This window comes from Meles meles, chromosome 4 (assembly GCF_922984935.1).
Source record: "Meles meles chromosome 4, mMelMel3.1 paternal haplotype, whole genome shotgun sequence".
Lineage (NCBI taxonomy): Eukaryota > Metazoa > Chordata > Mammalia > Carnivora > Mustelidae > Meles > Meles meles.
In genome coordinates, this window is record NC_060069.1 from 114,683,752 (window position 1) to 114,700,997 (window position 17,246).

At 39.5% G+C, this 17,246-nt stretch overlaps 1 protein-coding gene across 2 annotated transcripts in view; it reads right to left on the minus strand.

Moving 5' to 3' along the window:
* LOC123939747 (cell cycle control protein 50C-like) overlaps positions 1-17,246 on the minus strand; it is a 52,555-nt gene that overhangs the window by 14,003 nt on the left and 21,306 nt on the right. The window contains exon 7 of one of the 2 annotated variants that reach the window (XM_046001566.1): positions 16,007-17,121. The exons of the other annotated variant lie outside the window; for it this stretch is intronic. Within the exon in view, the coding sequence (XP_045857522.1) occupies positions 16,931-17,121 (191 nt within the window). The 3' untranslated portion in view covers positions 16,007-16,930. Of the gene's footprint in view, positions 1-16,006; positions 17,122-17,246 lie in introns of those variants that run through there. 2 annotated transcript variants of the gene reach the window in all.

The following is a 17,246-nucleotide window of genomic DNA, read 5'->3' on the forward strand; positions in this document are numbered from 1 at the left end:
TGGATCCTGGGATCATGACCTGAGCTGAAGGCAGACCCACTGAGCCACCCAGGTGCCCCAGATTCATACTACTTTTATTTTAAATATTTTTGCTGGCTGAGAAAATAATTCAAACATTACAGAAGTGAATAAAGGAAATTATTAGTTCTTCCCACGGCTCCTCCCACCACCACCCACCTCTGTCACAATGCCTGTCCTCAAAGGAACCTACTCAACAGATTGCTATAAAAACACCACAAACTCTGAAGCCTACACACACATATGTTTTTAAATATTTCAATAAAAATTATATCATCCTGTTGTATTTCTTTTTTTTAAAGATTTTTATTTATTTATTTGACAGTGAGAGAGATCACAAGTAGGCAGAGGCAGGCAGTGGGGGGGGGGGAAGCAGACTTCCTGCTGAGCAGAGAGCCTGATGTGGGGCTTGATCCTAGCACCCTGGGATCATGACCTGAGCTGAAGGCAGAGGCTTTAACCCACTGAGCCACCCAGGTGCCCCTTTCCTGTTGTATTTCTTAAGTATCTACTTAACATGTCACATGTGGTACCTCTGGAGCCACCTCATTTTCTTGAACAGCAATATAAATAATATTCCTTTGTTTGGCTATAGCGTAATCTATTTAACCCCTCATAAAGAATATTTTTATTGTCGGGGCGCATAGGTGGCTCAGTGGGTTAAAGCCTCTGCCTTCGGCTCAGGTCACGATCTCAGGGTCCTGGAATCAAGCCCCGCATCGAGCCCCGCATCAGGCTCTCTGCTCAGCAGGGATCCTGCTTCCCTTCCTCTCTCTGCCTGCCTCTCTGCCTACTTGTGATCTCTGTCTGACAAATAAATAAACAAAATCTAAAAAAAAAAAAAAAAGAATATTTTTATTGTTTCCAACTCTTTAATTCTATATATATGCTTCAATAAAGATATTTGTTCGTATTTAAAAACAAAAAAGAGGAGAGGCAAAGGGAGAAGGAGAAGTGGACTCCCTGTGGACCTGGGAGCTCCACGTGGGGCTCAATCCCAGGACCCAGAGATCATGACCCTAGCCAGAGGCAGCTGCTCAACCATCTGAGCCACCCAGGCTCCCCTACAACTCCACTTCTTGTGAAGTATTTATAAAATACCTTCTGTGTGCCTGACACTGAGAACATGAGAACACAGAGGTAAAGAAGAGTCTTTAAACAGTTCACAGTCTCTTGCAGGAGTCAGGTACACATCTGACTGTGAGGGCTAAACCAGCAATAATGAAGCATATGTACACACGAAAGGACCTTACTTTGTTACACAAGTGGGTGGAGGTCAAATGAGCAAGATAGTTTATTCTCCCTCCTACTGCACTTCCATTTACATTGTTACCTCAGTCTTAGGTTACAATTATAGTAATTTATTCAGTGGAAAGAAAATCACAATCTGGCATATACAGTTGACTCTTGAACAACATGGGCTTAACTGAATGCATCCACTTATAAAGCAGATTTTTCTACAGTATTTACTCTGAGTGTAATTTCTCTTCCTTCTTTTCTTAGTAACATTTTCTTTTCTCTAACTTATTTTATTGAAAGAATACAGTATATAATACATATGTAAAATATGTGTTGGGGCACTTGGGTGGCTCAGTGGATTAAAGCCTCTGCCTTCGGCTCAGGTCATGATCTCAGGGTCCTGGGATTGAGCCCTGCATCAGGCTCTCTGCTCAGTGGGGAACCTACTTCCCCCTCTCTCTCTGCCTGCCTCTCTGCCTATTTGTGATCTTTCTCTCTCTCTTTCTCTCTGTCAAATGAATAAATAAAATCTTTTAAAAAATATGTTAATCGGCTATTTTATTGGTAAGGGTTTTAATAAACAGTAGGCTATTAGTAATTCAGTTTCAAGGTTGTCAAAAGTTATACACAGGTTTTTCACTGGATGGGGTGGGGGAAGGTTGTCCCTCATAACCTCCACATTGTTCAAGGGTCAAATATGTAGGAATGTAACATCTGTGATGGAAAATGCTCATCTTTCATATTCTTGTTTCTTTGTTTTGGTTTAGGGTTTTGGTGTGTGTGTGTGTGTGTGTGTGTGTGTGTGTGTGTGTGTGTGGTGGGAGGGTAGTGCGCTTTCACAGTTATACCTGGAAATCACTTGACTCAAAGCCTTCCTGAGCTGTCTTCCCCTGGGTCATTTCTTTTTTCTTCTTCCCCTTTTTTTTTTTTTAAAGATTTTATTTATTTATTTGACAGACAGAGATCACAAGTAGGCAGAGAGGCAGGCAGAGAGAGAAGGGGAAGCAGACTCCCTGCTGAGCAGAGAGCCCGATGCGGGGCTCGATCCCAGGATCCTAAGATCATGACCTGAGCAGAAGGCAGCGGCCCAATCCACTGAGCCACCCAGGTGCCCCCCACTGGGTCGTTTCTAATTGATGCGGGCTGAGAAGCTTCTCCAAACAGGTTGTTCATCAGCCTCACTGTGTCCATCCCACACTTTCCATCTCCAAACCCCTTATTAAAAGGCTTGTTACATATATTTGATAAGAATTTAGAGGACATTTTCTCTTTATTACTCCATATGCACAAAAATAAAATAGAATACCAACAATTAAACTATTAGATTGGTACAGTGTACAGTAATGGGTCCCAAGCCTTAAAGTGCATAGGTATCCTGAAATATTCTCAGTGCAGATTTCCAGGTCTGACTCTAAGAGACTTTGATTCAATCTTCTGGCCCAGGGCCCAGGAATCTGCGTTTAACCTATCGATGCTGATGGTGTTGACTTTTGGACCTTATTTTGAGAAACCTCACTTTGGTTCCCATTTAACAATGATGCAAATGCTTTCCACGCCTAAGAGGATACAAATCTCTCTGGCCCTGTTTTCATGCACATAGCTACTATGTGCTATCCCTTTCATTAACAGCTATCTCTCTCTTTTTAATTAATAGACTTTGTTTTTTAGAGAAATTTTAGATTTACAGAAAAATTAAGCAGAAGTACAGAAAGTTCCCATAGGCCTCCTAAAAATACCCTGTGCTCTATTTATTCATCCCACCTTCCCTTTCTCATACCCTTGGCACTTACTGATTTTTTTTTTTTAATTCTGTCAGCATTTGATATTGTCAGTGTTTGGATTTTAGCCATTCAAAGAAGTATGTAGTGGCATCTCATCATTATTTTAATTTGCAATTCCCTAATGACATATCGATATTGAGCATCCTTTCATATGCCTACTAGCCATCTGTATATGTAATTACTAATATCATCTACTCCCAGTCTGTATAAATATCTTCATTGGGCTGATGTCTCTTAATTCTTTCCAATCCCAGGTTGCCGTTGGCTTTAGACTGTTCCCAGTAGACATCTTGTTCCTTATATCCTCTTTATTCCTATACTTCATTAGAACTGAGGGCCCTGGATTTTTCAAACAATATACCAGTTTCTCTAGAGACTTTGACTTGGGCTGCTGACAAAGAAATCTTTATTAAATCCTTGAAAATGATATTATTCAAGAGACACACAAGGGAAGTAAGTGATGAGAAGAGGAGGTGCTATTATGAAAGTGGCCCCAGGACATTAGGTTTATCACAAAATCCTTTCCATGAGTCAGTTCATCTTTTCCATTTTAGTTTAAGGAAGGATATGTGAACCCAGGGAATTAGGAGTCCTTTCCTACTTTTGCCAAATTCCCAACGCCAATGAATATTTGAGTGAAACCTTATCCAAATTTGGGGCTCTGCGGACCACAGAGGACCCTCTGCCTGAGTTATTGCTCCTGAAACTTTCACACAGCTGTCTCTGGAGAGCACAGAATGGAGGCCAAGTTTCTTGGATGAGCTGCAGTCAGTTTTCCTAGGATGTGGTTGATCCCAGAAAGTGCACAGCTAATTTATAAGAGACTAGGAAGAAGGCAGCTGCCTTGAGAATAACATATTGAGGATTTTGGAGGTCAAGAGCTGACCCCAGCCCATATGGGAAACTTTCACTAGTGTGAACTGAAGAAGCTAGCATGAATCTATAGGCCATCTAAAATCTCTGACAATGCTGTTTTATGTTTTAGAATGAGGTCAAAGATGAAAATCTTGAAATACAGACTTTGTCTCCACTTTGGCTGGGAGATTGATGGTATCTGAGCCATCTGGAAGGACGTTGGGGAATCAGAAACTCCTTCTTTATGCTGGTGCTACTCCTGATCCTTGGATTTAACTATTATTTTCAGTTTAACAGAGTCCAATAGGTCTATATATTTTAATCCTATAGGAGAATTTTTCCATAGTCTTTGAGTCTCTAGAAGCCAATAAATCACATTAAGAGGCCCAGAATGATCTGTCTTCCTTCTTTTTAGTGCCTCTACAACATCATGCATTGTCTCATAGGATTGGTATGTAACAGATTCTATTTTAAGTCTTCTGATGATTCCTTCAGTCTTTCTTGAGAATCAGAGTTCAAAAGAATCCATGCAACTGGAAGTCACCCCCAGACCCCTGAATCTCGCAGTCCTGGTTTCAAAGAGATCAGTGTCTTCTTAAGGGCCATGTGGAGGCTCCAGTGTATTTCCAGGAGAATGCATTCCTTGTATTAAGAAGTTATATACAGAGCATCTTAAGAGTTCTATTCGGTGATGTAGTGACATAAGAAGACTGTGGCTGAAGGACTTTCTGAGTGGTTAAATAATGGGACTGTTTCAGTGAACCCAGTAAACCCTGGTTAATAAAATTCCCCATTGATGTGGAAACTATTCATTTCCAGTGAAACTAGCAAGACAGGAATCTCACACAACAAGCATGCTGTCCTAACTTGTTGGAAGATCCTGCAGCTGAAATCTACAGCCACCATCACTCCATCTCTTTTTGATTCAGCATGTTCAGATGCTTAGCACACATGTAAAAGCTGCTCAAAAAGGGTTTTCAGGATCTGTCATTCTAAATTCCAAGCATGGCACACTGACCCTGAGATTTTTTTTGGTTGTAGTGGAAAATATACATAATATGAATTTCACCTTTTTAACCATTTTTACGTGTATAGTTCAGTACTATTAAGTATGTTCATAGTGTTGTGTGATCATCTCCACCATCCATCTCCAGAACCTCCCCATTCCTGGCCCGGTTACTGTTCTACTCTCCATCTCTGAGTTTGATCACTCTGGGTGTCTCTTATAAGTGGAATCATACAACATTTGTCCTTTTGTGACTGGCTTATTTGATGTAGCATAATGTCTTCTAGGTTTATCCATATTGTAGCATGTGTTAGAATTACATTGCTTTTAAGGCTATTATAATATATACAATTATGTATTATAGTGTATTATTATAGTCTCTCTCTCTCTTTCTGTGTGTGTCTGTGTGTGTGTGTGTGTGTGTGTGTGTGTGTGTATTATTGTTGGATCATACTGTAATTCTACTTCTATATTCTTGAAAAATCACCATATCATTTTCCACAGCAGCTGCACCATTTTACATCTCCACCAGCAATGAATTCGACTTTTTTTCACATCCTTGCCAACTCTTATTACTTTTGTTTGTTCATTTTGGGATAATAGTCAACCTCATGGGTACGAAGTGACCTCTCTCTCTGTAGTTATGATTTGAATTCCCTAATGACTAGATAATGAGCATCTTTCCTGTACTTAGTGGTCATTTGTATATCTTCTTTGGACATGTCTATTCCAGTCCTTTGACCATTTTAAACTGGATTTTTTACTGGTGAGTTGTAGCCTTTAAAAAGATATTCTGGATATGAATCCCTTATCAGCTATAAAAATTGTGAAAATTTTCTCCCATTCTGGGGGTCATCTTTTCAATCTGTTCATAGTCTTTCTATGCAAAAAAGTTCTTATCTTTGATAAAGTACAATTTATCTATTTTTTTTCTTGCCTGTGCTTTTGGTGTCAGATCTAAGAAATCATTGTCAAATCCAATGTCCTAAAATTTTTCTCCAATGTCTTCTTCCAAGAGTTTTACAGTTTTAGCTCTAACTTCTAGGTCTTTGATCCATTTTTTATATATATAATTTTTTTTAAAGATTTTATTTATTTATTTGACAGAGATCACAGAGAAGCAGGCAGAGAGAGAGGAGGAAGCAGGCTCCCTGCTGAGCAGAGAGCCCGATGTGGGGCTCGATCCCAGGACCCTGGGATCATGACCTGAGCTGAAGGCAGAGGCTTTAACCCACTGAGCCACCCAGGCACCCCGGGAGATTTGTTTTTCTAACACCATTAGTTGAAAAGACTGTCCTTTCCCCCACTGAATGGTCTTGGCACCCTTACTGAAAATCATTTGAGCATACAGAGGGTCAAGCTTATGACTTTTCAGTTTTACAATGGCATGAAAGCATTTAGTAGGAGTCAGACTTTGAATTTTGAATTTTGATCTTTTTTCAGGCTAGCAATATGTTGTGCAATACTATCATGATGTTGGGCAGGAGCAGTGAGCCACAGCTCCCACCAGCCACATGATCACAAGGGTAAACAACTGATACATCTGTAACTGTTCTGTGTCCATACATAGGTTAGGCTAGACTATGATATTTGGTGGGTTAGGTGTATTAAATGCGTTTTTGACTTGTGTTATTTTTAACTTATGATGATGGGTTTAATTGGACATAACCCTATCAAAAGTTGAGGAAAATCTGTATCTGTGAGGGTTTATTTCCAGGTTCTGTATTCTATTCTATTGGTCTATACGTCTATCTTTTTGACAGTATCATGGTGTTTTGATTGCCATAGCAGTGTAGCAGGTTTTGAAATGAGGAATGTGAGATTTCCAACTTTGTTCTTCTCAAGATTGTTTTGTCTATATGGGGTCCCTTGAGATTCCATATGAATTTTAGGATGATTTTCTATTTCTGCAAAAAAAAGTTGATATTTTCATAGGAATTGTATTAAATCTGTAGACGATTTTGGGTAACATTGATATCTTAAAAATATTAAGCCTTCAAATGAACATGGGTGCCTTTCCACTTATTGATATCTTTAATTTCTTTCAGCAACATTTTGTATTTTTCAGTGTATAAATCTTTCACCTTTTTGGTTAAGTTTATTCCAAGTATTTCGTTCTTTTTGATGCTACTGTAAGTTGAATTGTTTTCTTAATTTTGGGTTGTTCATAGATTATATAGAAACACTACTGAGGGGTGCCTGGGTGGCATGGTCAGTTAAGTGTCCAACTCTTGATTTCAGCTCAGGTTGTGATCTCTAGGATTGTGAGACTGAGCCCTCCATTGAGCTCCACACTCAGTGCAGAGTCTGCTTGAAACTGTCCCTTTCCTTCTGTCCCTTCCCTGCTCAAATAAATAAATCTTAAAAAAAAAAACCCACACAACTGATTTTTATTGTTGATTTTGTATTCTCTCTCTCTCTCTGTGTATGTGTGTGTGTGTGTGTAATTTTTAGGATTTCCTACATAAAAGATCTTGTCACTTGTGAACAGAGATCATTTTATTTCTTCCTTTCCACTCTGTCTGCCATTTACTTCTTTTCTTTTTCTTGCCTAATTGCTCTGGCTAGAACTTCCAGTACTGTGTTGAATAGAAGTGGTGAATTTCATAGTGGATATCCTTATCTTGTCCCTGATCTTAGAGGAGAAAGTTTCACTTTGTCACCGTTGAGTATGATGTTAGTTGTGGGTTTTTCATATATGGATTTTATTATGTTGAGGTAATTTCTATTTATTCCTAGTGTGTTGCATGTTTTATTATGAAAGGTGTGAAATTTTGTCAAGTGCTTTTTAGGCATCAATTGAGATCATGGACCCTGAGATATTGTAATCTGGAAAGTGGTTCTGATTCTCAGCCCAAAAGATATTGGGAGAGGCCTCAGCAAATAAGAAATTACAGTTTTATTTAATAGATTGTTCTCTTTCATATTTCTTAGGAAAGCCAACCACTATTTTTTCGTTGCATCAATCAGATACAAATATTCCTTTTCCTTCACCTGGCTACTATTTTCTTAAACCCAGCAATAACTAACTATAGCATCCCCTCTTTTTTGCTAACAATTAGAAGAAGAAGTAAATCAATTCAGACTTATCTATGACTGTCTAGAAGTCATTTTTATGGGATGGATTTAATTTTTAAATTCTCATACAGTAAAATTGACTTTTTTAGTAGTGTACACTTCTATGAATAAACATATGTGCAGATTCATGTGACTTCTACCAAGATCAGGATGCAGAAGAGTTCCATTACCTTTTGCATTCTATCCCTTTATTGTCACTTCTCCCTGTCTTAAATTCCTGGCAACCACTTATCTTTGTCATTACTATAATTCTGTCTTTTTGAGAATGTCATAGAGTGTGTAACATGTTATATCTGTGAGTAGGAGCTTAAGTGTGACTGACAACTTTTTTTTTAGCAATCATTTTGAACATCAGAATTATCTCAAAATATGAGCCTGGTATCATCATCATCATGGTAGGAGACTATTGTCATAGATTTAGTATGTTTTGTCAGTCTCCCAGAGCACCAGCCTCTGAACTTCTAGCAGTCTGCTGAGAAGAATGTTAGACAAATCATCAGAGTAATGGTTGAGCACTGGGACCAATCTTTTAGCAACTGGGTCACAAGAAATAATAGGAAGTAAGGTTACCATCTGTGGTACATGGTCGTTTTATGGACTACTACATGCTATCATCCACACTTGAAGGACAGTGAGGAGAAAATGTATTAAGCTGAAAACTGTGGGACTGATTTCCAACAGATTATAAAGCAAATATGTTTTGTTTCCACTGTGATGGCCAGTAAATTAACTTTTTGGTCTGTTAGATGAAACACATCTGGTAGAGTAAAATGGAAATAAGCCATATTTTATCTATTATCATCCTTTTGGCTGAAAGTAACAGAATATCCAGCTTAAAGTGGCTGGAATAATAAAGGGGTTTCTTATCTCACATAAAAAGTTCTCTAGAGGGGCGCCTGGGTGGCTCAGTGAGTTAAAGCCTCTGCCTTCGGCTCAGGTCATGGCCCCAGGGTCCTGGGATCGAGCCCCATATTGGGCTCTCTGCCTGGCGGAGAGCCTGCTTCCTCCTCTCTCTCTGCCTATTTGTGATCTCTGTCTGTCAAATAAATAAATAAAATCTTAAAAAAAAAAAAGTTCTCTAGAGGTAAGTGGTTCCAGGCCACTGAATCCGCGGTCTCAACAACGTCTTGAAGAATCCAGTTCTTTCCATCCTTCATTCTACTATCCTCAGTATGAAAAATTTTGGCCCTCAGGAGTGTTTTCCTCTTGGTTGCAAGATGGCGTCATGTCCTCCTACAACTGCATTCATAAGTAGAAAGTAAGCAGAAGGGAAGGTGACAAATCTCTTCTTTTTTTTTTTTTAAATTTCTTTTCAGCATAACAGTATTCATTGTTTTTGCACCACACCCAGTGCTCCATGCAATACGTGCCCTCCCTAATACCCACCACCTTGTTCCCCCAACCTCCCACTGCCCCCTTCAAGACCCTCAGATTGTTTTTGAGTCCATAGTCTCTTATGGTTCACCTCCCCTTCCAATTTCCCTCAACTCCCTTCTCCTCTCCATCTCCCCATGTCCTCCATGTTAGACAAATCTCTTCTGATGTGTGCTTCTTTTTTTGTTTTGGAGGAAAATCTTTTCTCAAATCCCCCCAACAGCTTTCTCTTAAGTCCTATACTCAGAACTGGGTCCCTTGGTTATTCCTACCTGAAGGCAAAATATGTATCTAGCATTTTTATATTTATCATGTGAAGTGGGCTTTGACAGGAGGAAGAAGGGTAAGGGAAATAACTTCTGGAAGGGTAAAAGATCTGCCTCATCCCACTGTTGTGAAGATTAAATGCAGTAATGTGAGTATGCACATCTAACTGGACTGGGCACATTAAGGGCTCTCCACCCTCATTTCTTTGTTTTGTTTCCCCCTTTCTTCGCCTTCAGGTTTCCTTCCTCAGTCTCCACCTTTAAAAGTAAAGTGGAAATCCAGAAACTGTACTCGCCTTTCCTAAACAAAGGCACCGCTTGTCTCTTTCACCCCAACCTAATTTTTGGATTTCTGCAGTTCTAGAGTCCACAAACTTTTTGGAATTTCCCTGACCTCTTAAGAAAGTTCCTGACCTCAAACTGAGGAATACATTTTTATGGCCAGCCCATGGATGTTGATTATAAAAAAAGAAACGAAAATGTCAACTATGTTTCAATTAAAAAATAAAAGGAGAAATCTTTAGAGAACAAAAAAGAAAAACACAACAGAGTGTAACTTATTTCTACAGCACTAGTCTGCACAAAAAATCATCTGTTTCAGTGGAGTGAAGCTCTTTGCATTGAAAAAAGAGCAAAAGGCACCCCTATGCCTATCTGGACCGAATGCTGGCTCTGTGAGCACCGTAAGATGTTTCTTGCCATCAGAGCAATGACTTGAGTTTTTCCATTCCAGCTGTCGCAAAAATGAATAAGAAAACTGGATCCTGCTTCTGCAAGCAGGATACAGACTCCATGCTAATCAAAAAAGGAAGATTCATTATAAAACAATATTTTACTATCCAGATTCTGAATCATTTCATGGACCGCCACAGGATTAGAATGGGGATATTGTAGAAGCTCAAACCTTTGAAGGAAAGTTTTTTTTTTTTTTTTCCTAAATGAGCTCCTCTTGCTGCTCTCTGATTCACTGCAATCTGGATCTCACAAGTTCACCTCTTTCTCTTTTAATCATATTCCAAGGTAGTTATTTTAAGGGAGCATGGGCACGGTGGGGGGTTACAGATAAAACGGGCCGGGGCTCAACTGAAAATGCATGAACTGAGAAGTGCCAATGAAATGCTGCACTGTAAACACGGAAGAGGAGAGTAATGTTTCTAGAAAACAGGTTAGTAGCAGTAAAAACTTACAAGGGCCGTGCTCTATTTGCCAAACCAAGGTTGATTTAGCAATGGACTCGTGAACCAGTCCTGATGAGAGGTACTAAGAGCTGAGGACCTGAATGACGTCCCTGGCTCCAAGACTGCGTTTCCCTGTGTTGTGCCCACTGGTGAAGCCCATTGAAATCTTCTGCATTGCTATCATTCATGAACATTCATAGACAAAAAATGTTGACAACTACAGACCACGCTGCTGTGGGATTCTGCTGGAAACAGTGCAAAGGAAAACCACCAGCAGTTGTCTGGAGCTGGGTTTCTTTATTAACGTTTGGTTAATAGAGCCTTTCCCATGAAACAAACCAGATGAAAACCAAGCCTTCATTAGGAAGGCTTAGCACAGGCTGTGACAGATTATGTTGTTGTGACCAAGTCAGGAGGTTTGCATTAGCTTGCACACTGTTCTGTGCCTAGCATGGACTTAGGTGCTCTGGGATCATATAGAGGGAGTTGGAAGCTGGGTAACCCCTTGTGGGAGCATGACTGCTCTTCCTTCCAAGAGCGGGGAGGCAGACTGACATTCAGGAAACTGAAAGAATCCTATGAAAGGTGAGTGTGGGATTCATGCTCAATTGTGTGGGACAGGTATGAGAAGGCTCAAAAGGACACAAAAATCCATGTGAGTTGAGCCCCTTGAGAGCAAGAGCCCCAGCAGGCTCATTTTGGTATCTTCGGCATTGTGAATTTGTCACACAAAGTAGGGGTTTAATTGGTAAATTTCAAATAACGTTCAACTCTATATTTTTATTTACCCATAATTTCAATCCTACCCAATTTTTTTTCCTTTTAATTTCATTTATTTTTCAGAAAGAGAGAGCACAAGCAAGGGGAGCGGCAGGTAGAGGGGAGAAGTGGGCTCCCCACTGAGCAAGGAGCCGGATGTGGGATCCTAGGATCAAGACCTGAGCCAAAGACAGTCACAGATGCTTAACCAACTGAGCCACAGGGCAGCCCAGTCCTACCCAATTTTATACTTGCTGTCTCTGCCTACACACTTAGAATATACACCTAAATTAAAGCACCTCAAAACACCAATAAAGTTTCTAAACAGTCACACTCATACATTCACAAACACACGCATTCACGTATAAACTCTCACTGATACTCATTTTTATTCTTGTCTCTCTTGACCTCTTGCTCACTTTTTTTCACTCCAGAACTGTTTCCAGAAGTTGGAGAAAGAGTTGAATAGCACCTAGTTTTTCCAAGCCTTCACCTACCAGTGCACAAAAGCATAAGGATGAAGAATTAGAAAAGTAGAGGAAGAAGACAAGAGCATAATGATGGGGGAGAGAAGAGAAAGAAAAGGAGAGAAAGAAAACCAGAAAAATCAAGCTTCCTATTGTGAGTAGGGAATTAATTGTAAATGATGATACTTTTACCCTAACAAGGAGGAGGAGGATGGCTCCCAGATTTTATAGCAAGGTGAGCATCTTGCAAAGACTGACTGCTTTGGGCTTGTTGACTTGTGGAGAAGCAGGAAAAAGGAAGTACACTCACATCTCCATTCTGTCATAAATTCCAGTGACTCACAGTTCTTGGATAGTTTAGTTTCTTGCATATAGACTTAGATTTTGTATAGGTCTTTCCCACTGAGCCAACTCTCGGATAAAATGAGATGAGTAGTTTTATTCTGGGAAAAGAGTTGATTACTTAGTGAAGGCAGATGCCTTCTGTGGTGATTAATTTTATGGGTCAGGTTAATTGGGCCACGGTATATTTGGTCAAACATTATTCTGGGTGTTTCTGGAAGGGTGTTTTTGGATGAGATTTAACATCTAAATCGGTAGATCGACAAGTAATCTGTGACAAAGGAGGCAGGAATAGACAACAAAGAAAAAAGAGTCTCTTCAATAAGTGCTGCTGAGAAAACTGGACAGCTACATGCAAAAGAATGAAACTGGACCTCTTTCTAACACCATACATACACATGCAGACACATACACACATACTTTAAAATGGATTAAAGACCAAATGTGAGACCTGAAACCATAAACCCCTAGAAGAGAACACAGGCAGTACTTTTTTTGACATTGGCAGTAGCGGCATTTTTCTAGATATGATTCCTAAAAAGCAAAAGTAAAAAACAAACTATTGGGGACGATGTCAAATAAAAAGCTTTTACACAGGAAAGATAACCATCAACAAGATGAAAAGGAAACCGTCAACAAGACAAAAAAGGCCACCTACTGAATGGGAGAAGAGATTTGTAAATGATATATCCTTAAGGGGTTAACATTCAAAAGATATAAAGAACTTAAACAACTCAACACCAAAAAACAATCACATTAAAAAATGGGCTGCAGGAGCGACTCGGTGGCTCAGTGGGTTAAAGCCTCTGCCTTTGGCTCAGGTCATGATCCCAGGGTCCTGAGATCAAGCCCCACATCCGGCTCTCTGCTCGCTGGAGAGCCTGCTTCCTCCTCTCTCTGCCTGCCTCTCCGCCTATTTGTGATCTCTCTCTGTCAAATAAATAAATAAAATCTTAAAAAAAAATGGGCTGCAAATGACATGTCAAATAAAGGGTTGGAATACAAAAATCTATAAAGAACTCATCAAACTCAATACCCAAAACCCAAATAATCCATTTAAGAAATGGGCCAAGGACATCAATAAGTGTTTTTCCAAAGTAGACATACAGAAGGCTAACAGCCACATGAAAATATGCTCAATGTCACTCATCAGAGTGACAATCAGAGCAATACAAATCAAAACCATAATGAGATACTACCTCAGACTTATCAGAACGGCTAAAATTAAGAAGTCAGGAAACAAAGATGTTGGTGAGGCTGCAGAAATACCATATGATCCAGTAATCTAATACTGGGTGTTTACCCAAAGAAAGCAAAAATAGTAATTTGAAAGATATCTGCACCCCTATGTTTATTGCAGCATTATTTATAATAGCCAAGATATGGGTGCAACCTAAGTGTCCAATAATAGATGAATGGATAAAAAAGATGTGGTATAAAGCTATACATATATAATTACTCAGCCATAAAAAAGAATGAGATCTTGCCATTTGCAGCAACTTGGATGGACTTAGAGGATATTAAACTAAGAGAAATAAGTCAGACAGAGAAAGACAAATACCACATGATTTCACTCATATGTGGAACCTACAAAACAAAATAAATGAATAAACAAAGAGCAGAATCAGACCTATAAATACAGAAACAAACTGATGGTTGCCAGAGAGAAAGGTGATGGGTGGATGGGCAAAATGATGAGGGGGAGTGGGAGATACAGGTTTCCAGTTATGGAATGAACAGGTCATGGAAATAAAAGGCACAGCCTAGGGAATATAGTCAATGATATTCTAATAGTGCTGTATGGTGACAGACGGTAGCTGCACTTGTAGTGAGCATAGTATGACATATGGAGATGCTGAATCACTATGCCGTACACCTAAAACTAGTGTAAGTAACACTGTGTGTTGACTATTCAAATAAAAAAAAAATTTAAGTGGCACTAATGGACAATAAAATTTGAATAGTTACAACATATATAATACTTTTTGTTTGCTTATTTATTTTTGAATATATTCATCTAATATCTGGTTAATATAAAACAATATTCCTCCCAAAATTTTTTAAAAAGATTTTTTGATTTTTCAGTAATCTGTACACCCAATGTGGGACCTGAACTCACAACCCCAAGATCAAGAGTTGCATGTTCCCCCTCGCAGAGCCAGCCAGGTGCACCAACCCCCTCAAAATTTAATTTAAAAAAACTGATAGACTAAGCAGACTGCCCTCTATAATGTGAGTGGTTTCATCATGAAAGCCTGAAGATAGAAAAAGGTGGCTAACCTCTCCTGAGCAAAAAGGGAGTTCTCCAGCACAGACTTCAGGATTCATCTGCGACACTGACTCTTCCTGGTTTCTCCAACAGACTGTCTTTCGGCCTGTGTGCATGCACCCACACAGTTCTGTTTCTCTGGAAAACCTTGACAAATACAGCATTCTCTAGGCTGATAAACAAACCTGAGATGCAGCAAACGTGTTCACGCCTTTCTCCAATCAGCACCATAACTGAGAAGGTGAGAGTCCAGCCTGGTTCAGGTGTGAGCTCTGTTCTCTCTTAGCTGTCTGCCCTGGATAGTTCACCTGAACTTGAGAAACAATCGCCCAGGAGACAAGAACAGTGCCAACCCCTTGTATGTTAGTTTTCTATGACTGCCGTAACGAATTACCACACACTCAATGTTTAAAACAACATAAATTTATTCTCTTACAGTTCTGGGGGTCAGACGTCTCAAATCAAGATATTAGCCGTACTTCTGGAGGCTTCAGGGGAGGATGTCTCTTGCTTTTTTCAGCTTCTGAGGCTGCTTATGTTCTTTGGATCACAATGCCTTCCTTGTATCACTCCAAACTCTTGTTTCCATTGCCACATCCCTGTTACTCTTCTGATCTCCTGCTTCTCTTATAAGTATCCACACAATTACATTGGGCCCACCCAGGTAACCCAGGATAATCTTCCCATACAATACCCTTAATCTAATCACATCTGCAAAGTCTCTTTTGACATTAAAGGTAACATTCACTGGTTCTGGGATTGGGTTGTGGCTATCTTTGGGGTGGGAGGTAAGGCATTATTTGGCTTACCACACCTGGATACCAGAGGTCACTGGTTACAGATGAAAGGTTAGATGTGGGGGGAGGGTGAATTCTGAGATTTCAGCTTTGGGATTTGAAATTTGGTCTTTTTGGAAAAGTACTCAAGTATTCAGTGAATGCAGAAAGTTGCAACAAAGAAATGCTTTCTTGGCTGCTAAAGAGACAAATATATGTTTGTACTGTATTTTTCTTTAACAAATGAAAATTCTCCTAGAGACATCACAGAGTAAAGATTCTTCCATCTTAAAAAAGAAATATTAAATGTTTTTAAAGGACAGTATTCAGATCTATGTACACAAATCTGTGGGGACTCTTCCCCTGGCAGCTTTACCAAGTACTTTGTTCAGTTTCCTTTAAGTTACCTTTAGCAGGAATTTAAACTTTTTTTTTTTAAATAAAGATTTAGTTAGTTATTTGCCAGAGAGACAGAGAGAGTGTGTGTGTGAGAGAGAGAGGGAGCATCGCACAAGACCAGGGTGTGGGGCAGAGGGAGAAGCAGACTTCCTGCTGAGCAAAGAACCCAATATAGGACTCTATCCCTGGACCCGGGGATCATGACCTGAGCTGAAGGCAGATGCTTAACCAACTGAACCACCCAGGCATCCCAGGAATTCAAACATCTTAAGATGGACCCTGAAAAGCTCCCTCAACACATGTGATTCAAGTGTTATAAATACATGTCATCATTTGCATTCCAGAATATGTCATCCCAATATGTTTGTTTTGTGCCCTTAAATGATGAATATAACTTTTGAGAGAATCAGTAACTTTCAGTGCTTCCCTCTTGGCTACATGAATAACTTCAGGGAAGCCTCTGGCTTTTATTTTTGGTGAATTGCTGTATTGTGGGTGTTCCAGACACTCCACAATCTTTGCTTGGTATATTCTTGCAAAGAAAACTTAACTTTGAATCCATAGAAACTGGATAAATCAGTTTTCAAAAATCATCCTGATTGCTCAATTCGATGTTCAACAATTGTTAAAAAGTCTATAATTTCGACCTGGCAATGAAGACTCACGGTCTGAGCCTGATTGAGGTTAAAGGATTCATCTAATTTTGGGGACCCCAGGCTTACTTACTCTTGTCTAATGATGGCATTCTCTCCTAGGCATTCACCTACCTCCAGGCACATAGCCTTCAAATAAATATCCAAGACTTGGTTTAGAACTCAAGGATGATTTATCTTCTCCAGTCTAAGGACATTTTACTATACATAACTATGCTTTGTCCTCTTCCTCTTCCTCTTCCTCCTTGTCTTCCTCCTCTTCTTCACTCTGAATCTCTCATTATTTACCTATCTGGGATTGTACTTGGTCGGTCAATCCAGTTCCCCTTGAAGAAATATCTCAGTCATTTTGAGCCTAGTCACAAATCTTTGGCTCTTTCAATACCCTTAATTTAATCCCATCTGCAAAGTCACAAATTTACTTCATTGTCCATTTCTGTGTTTTCTGCTTTTCTTCTTAAAACTTTACTTTATTGCTGGATGAAGAACATTTTCCTGTCTTTCAGCATCAAGTGAATTGCCATTATGGAAAAGGAGGCCAACCATGTCACTGCTCCTGTCACTGTGTAGGCAAGACCTAAGAAAAGGTTGCTGCCTCCACTCCATGTCAAGGTGGAAAGAACAACTGATTTTTCTCCTCTAAACCTGGTTACTGGAAAATCTAAGACAAGAAGACCTGTTAAGGATTATTTCAACACTTCTCAGCTCTACCACTGTATATCCTAAATATATTAGGCTGAACCATATAAAATTGTTGTGTTTGTAGGTTAAAAAAAATGTTTGAAT